The sequence below is a fragment of the Geotrypetes seraphini genome, chromosome 2, assembly GCF_902459505.1.
Source record: "Geotrypetes seraphini chromosome 2, aGeoSer1.1, whole genome shotgun sequence".
Classification (NCBI taxonomy): domain Eukaryota; kingdom Metazoa; phylum Chordata; class Amphibia; order Gymnophiona; family Dermophiidae; genus Geotrypetes; species Geotrypetes seraphini.
In genome coordinates, this window is record NC_047085.1 from 54,014,886 (window position 1) to 54,034,464 (window position 19,579).

The 19,579-nt window shown below is 42.7% G+C and overlaps 1 protein-coding gene across 1 annotated transcript in view; it reads left to right on the top strand.

Annotated features, from left to right (window-relative positions):
• CSMD3 (CUB and Sushi multiple domains 3) overlaps positions 1–19,579 on the top strand; it is a 1,852,015-nt gene that overhangs the window by 1,204,568 nt on the left and 627,868 nt on the right. Inside the window, exon 26 of the mRNA XM_033933128.1 lies at positions 18,698–18,824. Within this exon, the coding sequence (XP_033789019.1) occupies positions 18,698–18,824 (127 nt within the window). The remainder of the gene's footprint in view (positions 1–18,697; positions 18,825–19,579) is intronic.

Genomic DNA, 19,579 nt, shown 5'->3' on the forward strand with positions numbered 1-19,579 from the left:
GCCGATAATAAAAAAAACAACTTTCTGGACGTGCAGCAGCACTTCTAAGCTGCTGTGCGTCCAGAGATCAAAGGGGCGTGTTGGGAGGTGTGTTATGGGCAGGAATCGGGCAGGCTTCAACTTAGATGTACTGCAGCCATAATCTAAGCTTTCCTAGAGGGAACTTAGATGCCGGCAGTTAGACCTGTTTGAATTGTGTCTAAGTTCCACAAAGTGCCCAAACTGACAAGAAGACCACTAGAGGATTTAAGGGATGACTCCCCACCCCCTTACTCACCCATGGTCATGACCTCTTCCCACCATCCAAAGAATGAAAAAAAAAATAAAACAACTCCTAAGCTTCCCATCAGCTGATCATGGCAGAAGGAGTCCCCATCAGCTTAGCCAGTTTGGGGGATTCCTGACAGCTCAACTGATGGGGATTCCCTCTGCCAGGATCAGCTGAGCTGCAGAGCCCTACACCCCTAATATCCCTGGATCTCCCACTGACATCCGCAAAAAAAATCCTGATATCCATGACATCTCTCTGACTTTCCGGACCTCATCTAGCATCTCCTGACATCGCTACCCCCATATCTTCCCAACATTCAAGGACACCACTCCTACATCCCTGAACTCCCCTCGTACCTTCAGATGAGAAAATGGCAGAATGGAAGCCCATTCACTCCTGCCTACAGGGCTGCATGCTGCAAATGGCGGGGTTCCCTTGTCCCAATGCATCTTGGAATGCAGTGGGAGGGGCTGAAGGCCCTTATTGCCTCAAAATGGCGATTTTTAGTCAATCATGGCCTTTTGCCCCTTCCACCGCATCCCAAGATGCATTGGGAGGGGAAGCCCCATCATTTGCAACATGTGGCCCTGTAGGTAGGAAGAAGTGGGTTTCCCTCCTGTCATTTTCGCATCCGAAGGTACGGGGGGGTCCAGGAATAAAGGATGGGGACCCAGGAATGTTGGGGGGGATGTGGGGGTCCAGAGATGTCAGGGGATGTCAGGAATGTCAGGTGGATGTTGTGGATATCAGGGATGTCAGAGGGAGGGATGTAGGGCTGTGCGACTCAGCTGATCCTGGCAGGGAGAATCCCCATCAGCTGAGCTGCCAGGAATCCCCCAAACTGACTCAGCTGATGGGGATTTCTTCTGACGAGATCAGACAAGCTAGTTGGTGGGTATAGAAACATAGAAACATAGAAATAGACGGCAGATAAGGGCCACAGCCCATCTAGTCTGCCCACCCTAATGACCCTCCCCTACCTTTCTCTGTGAATAGATCCCACGTGTCTATCCCATTTGACCTTAAAATCAGGCACGCTGCTGGCCTCAATCACCTGTAGTGGAAGACTGTTCCAGCGATCAACCACTCTTTCAGTGAAAAAGAATTTCCTGGTGTCACCTCGTAGTTTCCCGCCCCTGATTTTCCACGGATGCCCTCTTGTTGTCGTGGGACCCTTGAAAAAGAAGATATCTTCCTCCGCCTCGATGCGGCCCGTAAGATACTTGAACGTCTCGATCATGTCTCCCCTCTCTCTATGTGTACAAAAGTTGCTTTTGTCCTTTTTTCATGTGAACATTTTTATTTTTGAAAATGGGCATAAAAGGTAGATGTCCTAAGACCAAAACTTATACCTAGCTCATTTTCAAAAATAAAAGATAGATGTTTGGCAGCTTTAAAACTGGACATTTTTCCTAATGGATTTGTGGACGTCTTGCATAAAACATCCAACCTCAGACTTAGATGCACTTTTAATTATGCCCTTCCATGCTAATTGCTTAATGCGGGTTAGTAATAGGACCCTAGAGTGATTTATTTGAATCAGTTTTTCAGTTATGCGCAATTTCATGAAAAGTAACAGCTCTTTCTCCCACTGTTTGTTACAAAGGTGAGCAAGATCTGAGTATTCTAAATGCAGGCACTTTATTAGCAACAATAACGGAGGGGTCAAAACTATGTCCAACTCATCTGAGCTTTGCCTAAACAGGCTACCTCAGGGCCTACAATACTATAAATACTATAAAACACAGATGTTTTTAGCGCTAGCCACGGTGGTAACAGCTCCGCTGCTCATATAATTCCTGAGAGTCAGAGCTGTTACCGCTTTGGCCAGCACTAAAAAACATACTTTGGTTTTGTAAAAAGGGGGGGAGGTTAAATGAATCAGTAAATAAATAAAATCATATAAAATCTTAAGAGCATCCCAAAAATGCATCTAAACTATTAGAAACTAAAATAACATATAACATATTGTTAAAGGGAAACATAACATAACAAAACAACTTAAAATGCTTAATTGCAAAGTGACTGCAGTTGGAAGCAGACTTAAAAAGACATCCAAGAAAACTTAACATAACATCATGTATTATAAAAAAAAATGTGGGTCAGGGTTTAACAGATTTTTTTTTAACTGTCATTTGTATAAAAGGTGAGAAGACATGCTAAGAATAAAACAAACAGCTTACATACTCAGATTGGTGAAGGGAATTGCTTGCACCAAAACTGGCTCAAACTAAAACAGAAAATACCCACACCCTGGTTTTAGGAAAATGAATCGACCTCATCGATGGCATATTTAGTAATGGATTGCCTTCTTGTTGAAGTGACTATCCTGGCCATTTTGTTAAAATAAAGGAGGACTTTACCAAATAAGTCCTGATGTACCAAAACTAAAATTTTAAATTGAATTATCCGTGCCATCATTAACCAATAAACAATGATCAGACAAAGAAAAATACAACACAACATAGCAAACGGGCCACTGCATTCTGGACCATCTGTAAAGATTGAATCATCTGATTCATTTATCCCAGATACAATGAATTGCTACAGTCAAGTTTATTTATAACCAACAATTGAAATACTGCCTTAAAATTAATGAGATAAACAAGTTTTCAGTCTCTGCAAAAACTTCAACTTCAACACAAACACCATCAACATCTCTCTGATAAGTGGTTGCATCATCAATGAGAAATCTAAGAGAACCCCCAAGCAATGAAGTTTGACTAATACAGTTAGCTGACAATTGCCTAATACAATACTGTAGACAATGGATAAATAACATTTGTAAAAGAGCTCAAAAAAATAACTTTGCATCTTACAGCATTAAACAATTGCCCAGTGGTGTAGCACTGGTAGGAGGCACCCAGGATGGTGACAACCCCCATCATCTTCTCCATCCCCCTGCTCCTTCCTCGCTGCCCTGCTATGTGCATGCCTTCTTTTCCCCATACCTCTTTAACTCATTGCTAGCTTTGGCTCTCTCTCTGATGTCACTTCCTGGTCCCATGACCAGGAAGTGACTTCAGAGGGGAGAGCCAAGGAAGGTTTGAGCAGCAGGTTGGAGATGCTGCTTCCACCAAAGAGGTACAAGTGGGGGTCTAGAGGATGAGAGGTGCCGCCATCTCCATCAAGATGGCACCCAGAGCGGACCGCCTCCTCGCCCTCCCCTTGCTATACCACTATGATCGCCTTCAGTTAGGCTGCAGGATAATACATGCTAAGTGCAAATTCTGTAATGAAAGTTGTGCATGGAACTGGTGTAAATGATCATACCTAACTGTAAAGGCAGTTACACATGTAACTGTCAATTAGTGCCACTTGACACTAATTAACACCAATTATAGCCAATAATTGGTTGTTAAAGCCAGTTAACCTCTAACTAATCTCAAATGACTTTGGCCTAGATTCACTAAGCTTACCAATCGTGTCCCGACCAGTTTGCGACCCCGACCCGATTCACTAACCTTCCGATCCAATCTGCATCTGATCCGCGCATGCAAATGAGAGGAAATGGCATGCAAAGTAGGAAGGTAGCAACTCACACAACTGAAGAAGGAACACTGATTGGGCTGGCCGATCCAAAAAGAAGCCACTGCTGAGGACCAGTAACTCACGTCCTTGCTGATTGCTCTGCTCATTGCCTCCCTGAAATCCCAGCCCTGCAGCCCTGAAATCCACTAGTATCAAAAGTAAAAACAACAAAATAAAACATCTCCCTTATGCAAAAAGCGCCCTGCTCTCTGCCTCTTTGCAAGCCCGTGGTTTTAACCAGCAGTTTTAACTCGCGAGTTTAAAGCGGGGCTCTGTGGCGTGTTCTGTTATGTTCCCCTGCAAAGCGTGTTCCAGTGAGTGTAGCCAGCCCTCCCCTCCTTCATTTTGACCTCAAGCTTGTGCGGAGAGCAGGCGCTTGCGTGGATCACATCTACAGGCAAAGAGATGGCCTGCACATGCGTCTGGATCATTCTGCAGCGATCTGTGGGGTCGGTAAGGGACGTGCGTCCGATCACTTCATTTGCATGAGGACGCTGTAGTGAATCAGTCGCCCGCCGAGACTCAGCCACGGATCGCCCACGAATCGCAAAGATCAGTGAGCTTTAGTGAATCTAGCCTTTTATTCTATAAGCTGCAGGTGTGAAATTTGTGCACTATTCAGAAATTAGAGTGTGCAGCTTTCTAGAATTATGAGGTGACTGTCAAACATCCATCCTTGAACTTCTCTCCAGCAGATATCTGCTAACTTTATTGCACCATCAAAAGCAGAATTAATAGGCAGAAAGAATTGAACATCCCCTGCATAAATCTTCTATTGTGTATTACAGAGGTGTCAGCTATAGATTAAATAAAATTGCAGAAAGAGCTGATCCTTGTGGTATGTCTTTTGAAAGCAGCTGGCAAAAAAGAAAATGCTGCTCTCGAATAGAATTGAACATGATCTGACAAAAACAAATGGTGCAAACCAATTCAAGACTGCCCAATGATATTCAAACATTTTCAATCTAGTATCACATTCTGCAGAAACATTCAAGCAGCCATCCCTAGAACAAATTCCTGTAAAATCATATCTGAACTAGAAAAAAATTATTCCCTTTTTCATTTGCATGCCAGAACCCAAAATGACTTGAATCAAAGTTTGAATGTTCAAAATAAACCAACCACCAAGATAAAACTTGTCTCTTTAAAATTTACCTGAAAACAGAAGTGATAAAGGTGATAATATTTCACCACTGCTTGTACAACTTGGGGGGGGGGGGGGATTACAAGACTTTTATTGCAGGAAAATACCTAGTGCATCTTCATGTAACTTACCCAGACCTCAGATTTAGAATAATTAAATTTTAAAAAATATTCTAGTATAGGTGGTGGTGGACAAAGCAGCAACAGAGCTTAAATGGTGATGGAATAAAGACAGAGGATCATCATTTACTAATATTAGAGATATAAGAAAGCAAGAGAGTAATTAGGAAATGATAGTAGACACAGAAATAGCAGGGCAAACACATGGACAGGCTAGCTGATAAGTGACAGACTGATTGGTATTCACATGGCTTTATTTGTCTGGCAGACAAGCAAGATGAAGTTTTCATTTTGTTTAGTTCCCTATGGTATTTATGATTTTTTATTTATTCACTAGTCTTTAAGCCCGTTACATTAACGGGTGCTAGAATAGATGTGTGTCTGTCTTTCTTTCTTTCTCTCTCTCCCCTTGGACGCTGTCTGTCTGTCTATTTTTATTTGTTTCTCTTTCCTTGGATGCTGTCTGTTTTTCCGTGGCCCCGTTCTGTCTTCCCTCCCCCCCGAGCAAAGCTGTTTGCCCCCCAGCACACCCCTCCCTCCAAAGCAACCCTCATTCCCTCTCCCTGACGGTTTTTCCGTGGCCCTCTTCTGTCTCCCCCCCCGAGCAAAGCTGTCTGCCCCCCAGCACGCCCCTCCCTCCAAAGCAACCTTCTTTCCCTCTCCCTGACGGTTTTTCCGTGACCCCCTTCTGTCTCCCCCTCCCCCCGAGCAAAGCTGTCTGCCCCCCAGCACACCTCTCCAACAAAAGCAGCCCCCTTTCACCTGCAGCACCGGCACGACACCCTCCAGCCATTCCTCTAAGCTACCTGGAGTGAGTGCTTGGAGCACGAGAGGGAGCGGGGCCTGGGCGTGTTGGGTACGGCGGGTGAGGCCCCGACTGCCCCAGCTGCACCTTTCTTCGGCATCGGTGAAGGTTCCAGCCGGCTCCCGGAACATGTTCAGGTCGCCAGCCCTGTGCGGGGGCAGCGCCTGACTCTCTGCCGGTGTTTTGGGGACAGTCTTCAGCGGCTCGGAGCCCTCCTCCCGGCAGCCGCCGCCAGCGCTACGAGAGGGAGTGGGGCCTGAACGGGTTGGGCGCGGCGGGGGAGGCCCCGACTGCCCCAGCTGCAGCTTCTTCGGCGTCGGTGAGGAAGGAGAGGTTGCAGAGGGATTGGACTGGTGGAGCTTTGGGGGCTGCTGCTGTTCTTCCACCGTGTCGGGCCCTTCGCTTTTCCTGATCTTAAATGCCGAGTTGCCATGTGTGACGTAGTAAGCGCGCATGCGCACTTTTGCCAGCACAGCGCGAAAGAACAGGGATCAGGGAAGCACGCGGTGAGAGTGCGCAAGCGCGCTTAGCATTTTATTATTATAGATATTTATTAGAGGAATCGGGACTTAGCACATATTCTGTAATTTAACATCAGTACAAGAGATACGTTGTAAATTGTATTTAGATATGTAAGAGCTCCTTTTACTAAGGTGTGCTAGCGTTTTTAGCGCACGCACAAAATTACCGCGCACTAAACCACACGGTACATTTCTAGAATAACTCCAGCTCAATGCTGGCATTAAGGTCTAGCGTGCGCGGAAAATGAAGGAGCCTTAAGTTTTTGTGTGTATGTTTTAGAGCTATGTAGGTCTGTCCTGTTTTAAATGGAGTTATTTTCCTAAATTTTGTATATTTGTAAACCACTTGGACAAGTCGTAAGAACAAGCGGTATAACAAGTTTTAATAAAACATAATTATCTGTTAGGTGCCATTGACTCGTGCTCGAGTCCTAGCGACTTCATGAATTACAGATCTAAAAAGAAATAGTTGTTTTGCTAGTCCGTTAAGATTCTCCAGGATCATCCCCACAGTTTTTTTCAGCATGTCAAGCCATCTGATTGCAGGTTGCCCTCTTCGCCTGGTTCCTTCAATCTTTTCAAACATAATGTCCTTCTCCCATGATCTTTCTCTTCTGACAGTGTGACCAAAATAAGACAGTCATAACTTTATAATTTGGGCTTCGAGATACATAGCCGGTTTGATCTCTTCCAGAATCAATTTGTTAGTTTTTCTGGTGATCCACAACATACATAAAATACTTCTCCAGCACCAAAGCTCAAATGAGTCAATCTTCTTTCTGTCTTGTTTCTGTAGTGTTCGGCTTTCACAGCTGTAATTGACCACTGAGAAAATGAGTGTGTGGACAAGTCTAATCTTTGTTTGGAGTGTTATTTCCTCGCCTTTGAATACTTTGTCAAGATCCTTCATTGAAGAGCAACCCAGGGGTTGTGATTTCCTGGGGGCTTTGTTCACTGTTCCCGAATGAATTTAGTTTAAAGCCCTCTTCAGTAGGTTAGCCGGTCTGAAGATGGACTTTGATAGATGGACACCATCTCTGCCCAATAGCTCATAAAACATCAACCCATAGTCTAGGAAGCCAAAATGCTTTTGATGACACCATTGGCATAGCCATGCATTTAACTCTAAGATATGAGTGTCTCCGATTCAGCCTTTACCTTCAACAGGGAGGATCAATGAGAGCACCACCTGCTTACCTCTCTACATCAAGCGCTGTCCCTGAGCTATGAAGTCTGTTTTGATATGTTCAGAGGGATAACTAGCGGTATCATTTGTGCCAGCATGAGTGAGCATCATGGGCTTTGTGGTGTCTCAGTAAGCTTTCTGATATGTCTCAAATCTTGGTACTAGGCATCATGTCTGATCAACAAATGGATCCCTATACCTCTTAAAAGAGCATTACCAACTTAACTCTTTGCTTCCTAGTGGTCAATGGTTCAGCAATTTTTAGATTTTTTTGGTTCACATCCTCCTGTTCCTGGAGTAAAAATAAGAACATAGGAGTTACTATACAGAGACAGACCAAAGGTCCATCAAGCCTAGCAGTGACTAACCCAGGTCACAAGCACCTAGCAAAATCCTGAGGAGTAAAACAGATTTTATGCTGCTTATCCTCAGGGCAGGATTAACCAATAGGCCAAGTAGCACGTGCCTAGGGCCTGAAATGGTCAGGGGGGCCCGATGAAGGAGGGCATCAACATTGTTTTTTTTTCAAATGGCGATGGGCCCTTCAAGTATCGATCAGCAATGCGGGCCCCCCAATTGGCATTGCGGCCCCCCCATCGATGAAAAGTAAGAGAAGCAAGCAACGCGGGTAAGAAAGGCAACGGGAACTGTAATTGTGCAAGTGGTGCTGCTTGCCCAAAGCTTCCCTCTGACGCAGCTTCCTTTTTCCGCCTGGGCGCATGGTGGGGTGGGGTGGGGCGGGGCAGGGTGCCCAGTGTACTTGTGTGCCTAAGGGCCCTCGATGAATTAATCCTGCCTTGCTTATCCTAGTAATAAGCAGTATTAAGCAACTTAATGATGGCTTATGGGACTTCTCTTTTTAAAACCCTGCTAAACTAATAGATTTTACTACATTCTTCAGTAATGAATTCCAGAGTTTAATTACCTGTTGAGTGAAAAAATATTTTCTCTAATTTGTTTTAAATTTGCTACTTAGTAGCTTTTTTTAAAATTTGCTTCTTAACAACTTTATCGTATGTCCCCTAGTCCTAGTATTTTGACCTCTTCTATTTCCAAAGCCGCATACAAAACAGAAATATTTGTTGAACAATTCTGCTTTGTCATTATCTATGTACCGTTCCCCTTCTCCTTTGAGTCTTAGAATGCCAACTTGCATCTCCTCCTGTCTTGTTTCTGAATATTACCTTTTTGCTTGTTTGTTTATTTATCTCCCGCCCTTCTCCAGGGCAAGTAACACTTTTACATACAAAATAACACATTCCATTTAACATACAAATCACATCAACACAATCATCACTTTAACCAAAATACACACATATATACAAAGTATGGGGCGCTAGAGAGCCCGAACAAGATGGAGGCTTAGGGCTTGAGCTCCCTTCACCGGCTCCATTATTTCTACTCCATTCGTCTCTCAGCTCACTTGCTCGCGCTGAATTCAGTAATAGAGATGCCTGCCCCGAAGCAGGGCAAAATTGAAGCTGCATTTGCAGGTACGTCGGGCACTAAAAGACAAAAAACGGACCCGCCGTCTCCAGTTAAGGGAGAAACGCCGCGACCACGTGTAGACCCGGAACTAACGATATCGGACCAGCTACAGTTTATATCGAATATGCTATCGGAAAGCAAGGATGATATAAAGGATATCAAACACGAAATACAATCACTTACCGAAAAAATGTCAGCCATGGACTCCAAGTTGGCGCTTTTGGAGCGAAAATGCCAGGCTATAGATGATCTTGCCTCAAACCAATCTATGGACCGGAAGGCCCTGCACGCCCTGGAGGATCAGCTCAATGATCTTGGTAACCACAGTCGTCGAAATAATTTACGTATTACTGGTCTCCATGAAGGGATTGAAGGCTCTGCAGCATGTACGTTTTTTGAAGAATGGCTCCCCAAAGTTCTTTCCATAAAATTTGATCGGCCGCTCGAGGTGGAGCGGGCCCACAGAGTGCCAGCTAAATCACCGACTGGGCCCCAGAAGGCGCGTCCAGTGCTGATGAAATTGCTCCGATTCCAACATGTGGCCCAGATTCTCGATAAAATGAGATCCATACGGAAGATTGAATGGCAGGGTCAAACAATTTATATTTCGGCTGATTTCACCAAAGCTACCGCTGAAAAGCGCCGCCAATTTTTGGCTTTGCGCCCTCGTCTGCGTGCACTTGAGGCACGGTTTGGCCTTCTTTCGCCGGCAAGATTTAAAATTACCTACAATAATCGCACCAAAACATACTCTGACCCAGCGGATGTGGATCGTTTTCTAAAAGAGCAGGAGGAATTGCAGCGAATGGACACTTGATTTTGTATACACCTGCAAGACCGGTTTTCTACTGCGTATGAACAGACTTACTAATTATTGCTAATTGCGCAATATGATTTAGCTCTTTTTAGGGCTTATTGTGGAGTAGTTTCTCAACATTTTCTGTTTTAGTCAATCGACTTGTTTGGGGTCGGTGGAGGGGTGTGGAGCCTCGAGCCTCCATGTTGTGGTGCCTCTTCCCCCTCCATAGGCCCATGGGGCGCCTTTTTGGCGGGTTGGTTACAAGGCGCTTGCCTTGTGGGTGGGAGGGAGTTGGACTGTATGTGGGGAGGGAGGGGGGATGTATGATTGTGTGTGTGCATGTGTTTTACTTTTTGGTTTTCTATTCAGATCTTGGTATTCATGACATGTCAGTGTACTTTCCATGCGATGTGCTTCAGTTGTCTCTCCTTATATCTTTCACAGATATTAGATCATAGATGGCTTCATGCAAAGTGTTATCATTGAACATTAGAGGTTTAAACCACCCCATTAAAAGAAAGAAGACATTAATGTATTGTAAACATCACTCAGCTCAGGTTGTCTTTTTGCAGGAAACTAAATTGAACTTCACTGAATCAGCTAAACTGAAGAGAGAATGGGTCTCACATTGTTTTTTCTCTCCCGCAGTCTCATCTAAGGGAGGGGTGGCCATCTTACTTTCCAAACGCCTTAAATATACTGTTTTACATTCATCCCATGACTCTCAAGGCCGCTGGGTAACGATAACTCTAGACATTAATTCTCGCCGATACACTTTTTTCACGGTTTATGGACCCAATAACCCATCCACTGATTTCTTCAAAGATCTAGCCAAAGAATTGGCCTCCACACCCACTGATTATTACATTATGGGAGGAGATTGGAATCTGGTTCTAGATGCCCACCTCGATCGCAGATCACAGTCATCGTATCGCATTCCTCCTACGCTCCCGATACTACAGCATATTTCTCAGTCCTACAGTCTGGTTGATGCCTGGAGACTTTTTCACCCTAAGGACCTTGAATTTACTTTTTGGTCTGCTCCCCATGCGTCCGCTATGAGATTGGATTATTTCTTGCTGTCACAATCCCTCATGCAGTTTGTAGGCTCAACTTCTATTATTGCATGTCCTCTCTCAGATCACTCGGCAGTTATGCTTTCCTTTACTTTTCCTACTTCATCTTCCTCCATCTCCTCCTGGCGTTTAAATACGGCCTTACTAACGGACGAAACATTTCTTCATCAGATTGAAGAATGGACAGAGGAATACTTTCTACACAACAATACCCAGGAGTTGAAATATCATACAATATGGGACGCTTATAAAGCATATTTACGAGGTAGAATCATAGCATATTCAGCCCACCTGTCTAAAAATCGCAAACGTGAGCTCACTGTTCTTGAGGCCCAAATTAAATCTCTTGAACTAACATACCATGTTTCTCCTACATCTCTCGTTTTAATGCAGATCCGTAAACTTAAATTCCAATACAACTCCATTCTATCAGAACGCGCAGGTATCCAATTAATACATGAAGGGGCGTTGTACTTTGAACACCGCAACAGAGCAGGAACTATGTTGGCAAATTATCTTAAACATAAGAAACGTGCGGGACATATCAAAGCCCTTAAACCGGCGGACTCCCTGATCACGGATCCGAATGCTATTGCTGCCCATTTTAAATCCTTTTATGAACACCTTTATACATCAGGAGTTAGCCCTTCGCAAGAGGATTTTGATAAATTTTTCATGGACATGACGCCCCCTACACTTCCTCCTCACTTGATAGAGAATCTCAATAAACCCCTCTCTGAATTGGAGATAGGACTGGCCATTGGGGGCTTGAAATCAGGAAAAGCGCCGGGAGGAGATGGACTTCCTTTAGGTTTCTATAAAACTTTTCAAAAGACACTCATTCCTCATTTATTTACATTATACACAGCGTTCTTACAGCAGGGAACTAGTGATGGCACCTATGTGGAGGCAGATATTGTGGTCTTCCCCAAACCGGGGCGGGATCCGTTGCTTCCTAAAAATTATAGACCCATATCCTTACTCAATTATGATTGCAAAATATACGCAAAGATTCTTGCGGATAGACTAGCTCAGGCTCTTCCTTTACTTATTCATCCTACTCAATGCGGATTTGTGAAGGGACGTCTGACTGCTGATAACTCTAGAGTGTTCTGCCATGTGTTACAGGCTGCAAGAGATATCTCCACTCCGTCTCCCTTTCTCTCTCTCTTTCTGTCCCTCTCTACTCTCTCTATGCCCTTCATGATCTTGTAAGTCTCTGTCATATCCCCTCTAAGTCTCCTCTTCTCCAGGAAAAAGAGTCCCAGTTTCTCCAATCTTTCTCTATCTATCTCTCTCTATTTCTGTCTCTCTCACTTTCTCTCTCTCTATATTTCTCTCTGTCTCCCTTTCTCTCTCTCTTTCTGTCCCTCTCTACTCTCTCTATGCCCTTCATGATCTTGTAAGTCTCTATCATATCCCCTCTAAGTCTCCTCTTCTCCAGGAAAAAGAGTCCCAATTTCTCCAATCTTTCTCTATCTATCTCTCTCTATTTCTGTCTCTCTCACTTTCTCTCTCTATATATTTCTCTCTGTCTCCCTTTCTCTCTCTCTTTCTGTCCCTCTCTACTCTCTCTATGCCCTTCACTTTATTTTCTCTTTGTGTTCCGGCACCTTACGACACTGAGTGCATCGCTACTGTTTCTTGATATTGTATTCTGGATACTTAGATCTGATGATTGTCTTTTTTGTTATTCTTTAGTTGCTTGTATGTGTATTTTGCATTGTTTTATTTTGTTCTGTTGTTTTATTCAATAAAATGCTTGACTTTAAAAAAAACCACATATATACAAAGTATAAAAATACAAGTAGCATAAAAATTACTTCAACAGCAAACTTTGCTATACATCAGAATATAAAAATGCCTATGATATACAAGGCACTAGCATGACAAGTATCATTAAAACCAGTAAAACAAAACAGACCATGGAATACATCAGTGACCCGCACTCTGCATTCAACAGTCACCATTATTCCTCTCTCGAGCACTCTCATACCTCATATTTCATCGTACAGAACAAATGTCTTTTCAATATTTTCTTAAAGTTTTGTAAATTCTGCTGATGGTGGATATATTCTGGAAGGTTGTTTAATTCCCTAAGGCAGTGTAAAACACTATTCCTGGATGTTGAAAGCCGCAAGTCCCGCACAGATGGAACAAACAAGTCAAAGTGCTCAGTAGACTGAAGCAAGTAAGCCGACTCATGTGGCACAATACTCTGGACCAGATGTTTGGGGGCCAACTTCTGAAGGCACATGAAGACGTTTACCAATAACTTGTGACATATCCTTACCTTTATAACGTTATAAAAAAAATCTGTCACATGTTCACGTCTATTCAGTTTGAACAATGATCTTACCACCAAATTCTGGGCCACCTGTAACATACACAAACTGACTCATGTACTCCCAAGAACACCATACTACAGTAATCAAAACCAGATAATGCCATTGACTGTAACACTATCCTAAACATTGGAGCCGCAAAATAAGGCCTGAGTCCATTCACTAACCGAAGATGGAAATAAACCTTCCAAACTACTGCTTTACACCTGCCCTTTCATAGTAAGACCAGAGCCCACAAGCCCGCCAAGATACTTCACCTCCTGTCTCACCAACACTCTTTCCCCCAGTATCTCAACTGCCGACTGTAAGTGTGACGATACCTCATCAAAATCCCCATCAAAGGGGAAAAAATTTGGATAGCAGTTTATACAATGGTACAAGATACAAATTAAATAGAGCCGCAGAAAGGACTGATCCCTGGGGGACCCCTATCTTAACCTCCCTTCAACTCAACAATTGTTCTCCCATTAGAACTTCCCTTGTAGAAATGACTCAACCAAGTTAAAACTGACCCACAAATCCCACAACCCATCAGTCTGTTTTTAAAAATTGCATGGTTCACAATATTGAACGCTGCTGAAATATCCAGAAACACCACTAAGAATTGTTTTCCCTCATCCAAACCCACTCTCAATTCATCAGACATGGACACCAGCAAAATCTCTGTACTATGGTATTTTCTGAAGGCGTACTGATGATCATCCATGATACTATGAACCTGCAAAAACTGATCAAGTTGGGAATACACCACCTTTTCCATTATTTCCTCCACCACTGGTAATGATGCTACTGGGCGAAAATTACTCAACTCTCGGGATCCTACTTTCTGGTCCTTCATCAGCAGTTTAATTGTTGAAATTATCAATAAATCTGGAATATCACCCTTCGCCTAAATTACATTAATGACCCTTGTAAGTATTGGTACCACCTTCCCTACCAGTTTCTTCAATGTTCCTACCGAACAAACATCTCCAGAGGATTATGTTGGTCTACAAGCACATAATGCAACCCTTACCTCATGTTCCTCCACTCCTTGAAACTCACTCCATTCCTCCCCTTCACCAGCTACCCAATTCAACAATCTCACCTCCCTTTTCACCATTGGCAGAGTGTTCGCGATGAGCACAGGTTTTGTGATAAAAAAAAGTTGTTAAATTCCTCTGCAGAGAATGCACAAGGGGCCCCTTTCCTCTATCTCCATTTAAATCCCTCACTACTTAGAAGAGCTCGCACAGCTTGTTCAAAACCCCCTTCACCCTCTTTTGATAGTACTGCTTTTTTACAACTTGTACCATCACCTCAAAATTGCAGGCCAATGCCCGAAACAAATTTCCCTCCATTCCACTGCCGCTCCAACTTCCTCAGCTCCCTACGCCATAATTATATATCCTCTGTCAACCATTTATGGTTTTTCCCCCTTCCCTTACCAACATATCATATACTGGGGCCACCACATCCAGAGCACTCCACAGGGTTGATTGCCAACCCTGTACAACGTCCTCCGCACTCTCTAACTATATCGTCTGCAATTGCGGTTTCCATTCACCCCACAATTTCCATTCATCATACAGCGGCCTCACCTGTCTCACTACCTTTACCTACTGCCGTATCTCAGACATGATTTTCACCCACACCTCAACCATCACAAGGTCATGGTCCGTCCACAGTTTAAAATCCACCTGAACTGGCCAAACTTCCATGTGCTCTGCTGGAACAAACACCTGATCCTGCACATTCCCTGCCACATGAGTCAGCTCGGTTACACATTACCTAAACCCTAGCTCAGTCATAGCATCAAAGAATACCACAGCTCGCAGACCCCCATTGCTGGATACAAATTGAAATCACCCATCATAATTGTCCTAGCTAAATCAAGCTATAATTCCAGTAGTACATTCAACAATGCTGAACTCTCCTTTAAAAGCTGACCAGGCGGGCAGTAAACCAAACACACTGCAAGTTTCCTACTTTTTACCACTAACACATCCATCCCCTCCACAGTGTCCTGATAAACAATCTTCATCCCCTACTCTTTTCTATGGAAAAGTATTACTCCCCCTCCCCTCCTAAAGTCTCTACAGATCCAATGCCAATCATACATAGGAGGACAGCAGTCATTCACCACCACTACATCTGAATACTCCAAACAGTATTCAGTCACCCCAAACACATCCAACTTATTCTGCTCCATCAAATCATACACCAAACTCACTTTCCCCTTCACTGACCTTGCATTCACTATTCCAATTCAGATCTCCACATTCCCCTTCCCTACACACAAGGGCACCTCCACTAACTGCCTCTCACTCACTCCTCTCACACGGCCATGTTGAGAATTGTAAATAAAGATGAGAATTGAAGATAAAGACTGTGAGTGAATCCTTGCTTTCTACATGTCTGACTTTGTCCTTTTGGATCTTTTTGTTCCCGCTAGACATCAATCTCCTATTTTAACTCTTTGTCCATATTTTAAGCTTGCCCAAGTTCTGCCCAAAACATCGCGACTTTAGAATTACATGGTTCGAGCTAACAAAACATTGCAATGCTGTTGGCTCACAGTTAGAACCTTGTAATCCCATGCATAGACTAATTTCTGTACATAGAACCATGTAATTTCTTATAAAATGAAGGAACGGTTAAGTTGCAAAAAATCCTCATGAGTGTTGTAACATCTACATGGCAGATAGAACCCGGAAGTTAAAAATACTGAAAATTGTCACTTAGAACCCTGTAATTCTAAGGTCACAACATGCCCAGATTATGCCCGCTTGCCAGATGCAGCTTCACATGTTCATAACCTGGCTTTGTAATATCAAGATTTGTACTTTCATGCAAAATGAACATCTACGTACCAGTTTATGAATGTCTAGAACTCAAATTATGCTCGTAAAATTGTATACCAGTGGTTCTCAACCCTGTCTTGGAGGACCACCAGGCCAATCGGGTTTTCAGGCTTGCCCTAATGAATATGCATGAGAGAGATTTGCATATAATGGACGTGACAGGCATGCAAATCTGCTCCATGCATATTCATTAGGGCTAGCCTGAAAACCCGACTGGCCTGGTGTTCCTCCAGGACAGGGTTGGGAACCACTGTTGTATACTATTGCTAAATAGTATGCATAATGGTACCTATTCATGAGCAATAGAGCACTTTATTGAGAACAGAGGAGAAAAATTAAATTTCAGAATTAAACTTCCTTTTGTTTTGCTTAAAAACAACATGAAATGACATTGAAAATGTCAATTCACCAAAATATAGTGCTTCTGGCAATTAAACTGTACTAACAATTACTAACAAAACGATGTGAAATATAACAATGTGATCGAAGTGCACTCAGTGCTCCTGCTCACAGGCCAATTAAGACTTAGACCAGTGATGAAGCGAACCATCATTGCATCACTTTTTCCAAAATGTAATACCAGAGTTGTTACCATCATTAAAGATAAAGGAGAAAACGTTCTTTACTTATCTGTGAAACCTCAATGCGGGGTTAACGCCAGGGCTGTGATGAAGATGTAAATTCAAGCAAAATTCTTGTACACAACAGCGAGGATCGATGAGAGCACTCTAATCCATTGATGATTAGAATCAAAAGTGCTTGTAACCCCGGTGTATGTGATGATGTCCCAAGTCCAGGTTAGGCCAAAATGTCCCAAATGAGTAATTCAAATGGAAAAAACAAAAATGTAATCCAGGGTTTCGAAAATGTGAACAAACCGTGATACTCTTAAAAAAAAATATTCATCCAACATACAGGCTTCAATTGTCATTGCTCGACTCAGGCCGAGTTTCACATCACTTCTTCAGGAGGAATGAGACATGACTTTTGCAATAATGTACATTAAATGTACAAATCTGCTTCAAAAAGACCTCCCCCCCAATCAATAAACCATAGTTATAAGGTAAATTAACTTACAGCAATAACCCTTTAATGTATGAGTCAGCTTACCATACAAGATTCCACTGGAGTAACTGGCACAAAACAATGAGCAGTCATCTAATAAATGACACTTGAGTGCTCCATTATGACTCCCTTATACGCTGGACAAAGATGTGGCGTGATGACGTGCCAAGTTCATGTACAGTATCATATGACATTCCCCTTGTTGTTTCAAATGAATGCACATCCTTACAAGGTACACATAGAACCTGAGGCCAGACGTTGCTGGCTATTTAGGGCCACAGTTACTAAGTTGTGCTGCCAACTACTATGCATTAACATGGTTAATATGCATTAATTGGTCTCAAAAGAAAAGCTACAGTCAGAAAGCAACTGGAGAATCTCAAAGAAGACATAATATACCAGTATAGCAACAGTATGGCAGCACAGGAAATGCATTCATACACCAACCAAACCTGATATCAGCCATGTTTTGGCAGAAGCCTACATCAGGAGTAGACATCAATTTCTAAACAGAGTTGAAGATACGCTAAATAAAAATGTGAAATCTCAGTCTTTGTTTACAAAACAAAGAGTTTGTATGATAGGAGCTAAACCACTGCATGAGCACTTAGACATACCCTCTCCACCCAATATTCAGCATTATTTAACCAGCCAGGAAAGACTCCTGGCCAGTTAAAAAACCACTTAGCTGGCTATGTGCTAATATTCAGTATGAGATGACCACTGAATATTAGCACTGAGGTCCAGATTCTATAAATGGTGCCATGATCGGCAGCCACCCACCAAAGTTGCGCTAATCACGTGTCAATCACACAACAGTGCTATTTATAGAATTGCAGCCACATCACAGATAGGTGCTGTAAATGCAGACCAGGGATTTCAAGGCCTACATTTCTGGTGCCTATCTGTAATGAGAATCATGACCTCAGAGGCATTTACTGATGCCTAAGGGTACTTCTGGCATTAACCACACCTGTTTTACCCTTAGGCACCAGTAGCCACTTCTGTAGTCGTGGTTCCATTGTCATTTGTGGAGGTGCTGTCTTTTTTATAAAATGAGCACTGAGGGAGAAGCAGAATCCACTCACACAGTTGTATCACTATAAATAATAATTTAGTGATTTGGAAGTCCTCAGTGTGAGTTACATAAGTCAGAAAAATGCAAAGCGTTCAAAACTTATCTCATACAAGAGCACAAGGTTCAATGCCGCACACCATCATATGATCTTAGAGTGTGATAATAATATTGTAGAGTGTAAACCCACTCAAATAATAATATAAACAAGTAAATAATAATGGTATTAGTGGAGACCAATCTCAAAAGTGCTACAACATTGCACAACCCACAAAAAGGACAAAAATGAAAATTATTACCAAAAGTGAAGCCAAGTTTTTAACCCAAGAACCATGTTTGATGAACAGTACGTTTCTATAATTGCATTAACAGAAATGAAAATATAGCACCAGAGGAAATAATATATTAAGCTCTGTTTTATTTTATTAGCTGAATGTGGCGGTCGATTTAAAGGGGAGTCATCAGGAAGAATCTTGTCTCCAGGTTATCCCTTTCCATATGATAACAACCTTCGTTGCACATGGATAATTGAAGTGGACCTTGGAAACATTGTCAGGTAATTCAACAGAGGAATGGAAAAGTGCAAAGGAACATTGGCTATGAAGAAATGAGAGTTATATTAGAGACCAAATAGAGTAGAAGTTACTGTTTTAGGAATAGGTGCACCAGATTAGCCTTACATTCTTTATCAGCTGGAATAATTTCTTTCTAAGACTAGAATTCCTTAAGACCCCTTTTTATCAAGCTGTATTAGAAATTTTTATTGCCAGTCGCTGCGGTAAAAGCTCCGAAGCTCATAGAATTCCTGCGTGTGTCGGAGCTTTTACCTCAGCGGCCAGCAATTAAAAAAACCCTAATGCGGCTTGATAAAGAGGGGGGCCTAAATTATGAAGTATACCAGGGCTAAGTTCTATTATTATTATTATTATTATTATTATTATCATTATCATCATCTTCATCATTATCCACAGTTCACAAATAGCATGTCACAGCGAGTTTTGGCTGGTTCTTTTCATCATAATTTGAACCCTACAAAGGGCTTGGGAATCATGAAGGGATATCCAATAGTATATCAGGTATCCTGTTCTTCTGGCATTACTCCTAATACCTGATGACAACAATTTGCAGATCTCAGTATTTTGTGACCTTTTCAAATTCCTTATCTTCCATATTACTGCACCTTGGAAAGGCTATAACAATAAACTAGAAACATGATGGAAGATAAAGGCCAAATAGCCCATTTAGGCTGCCCATCTGCAGTAAGCATTATCTCTTTCTCTCTTTGAGAGATCCCTATCCAGGCTCTATCCC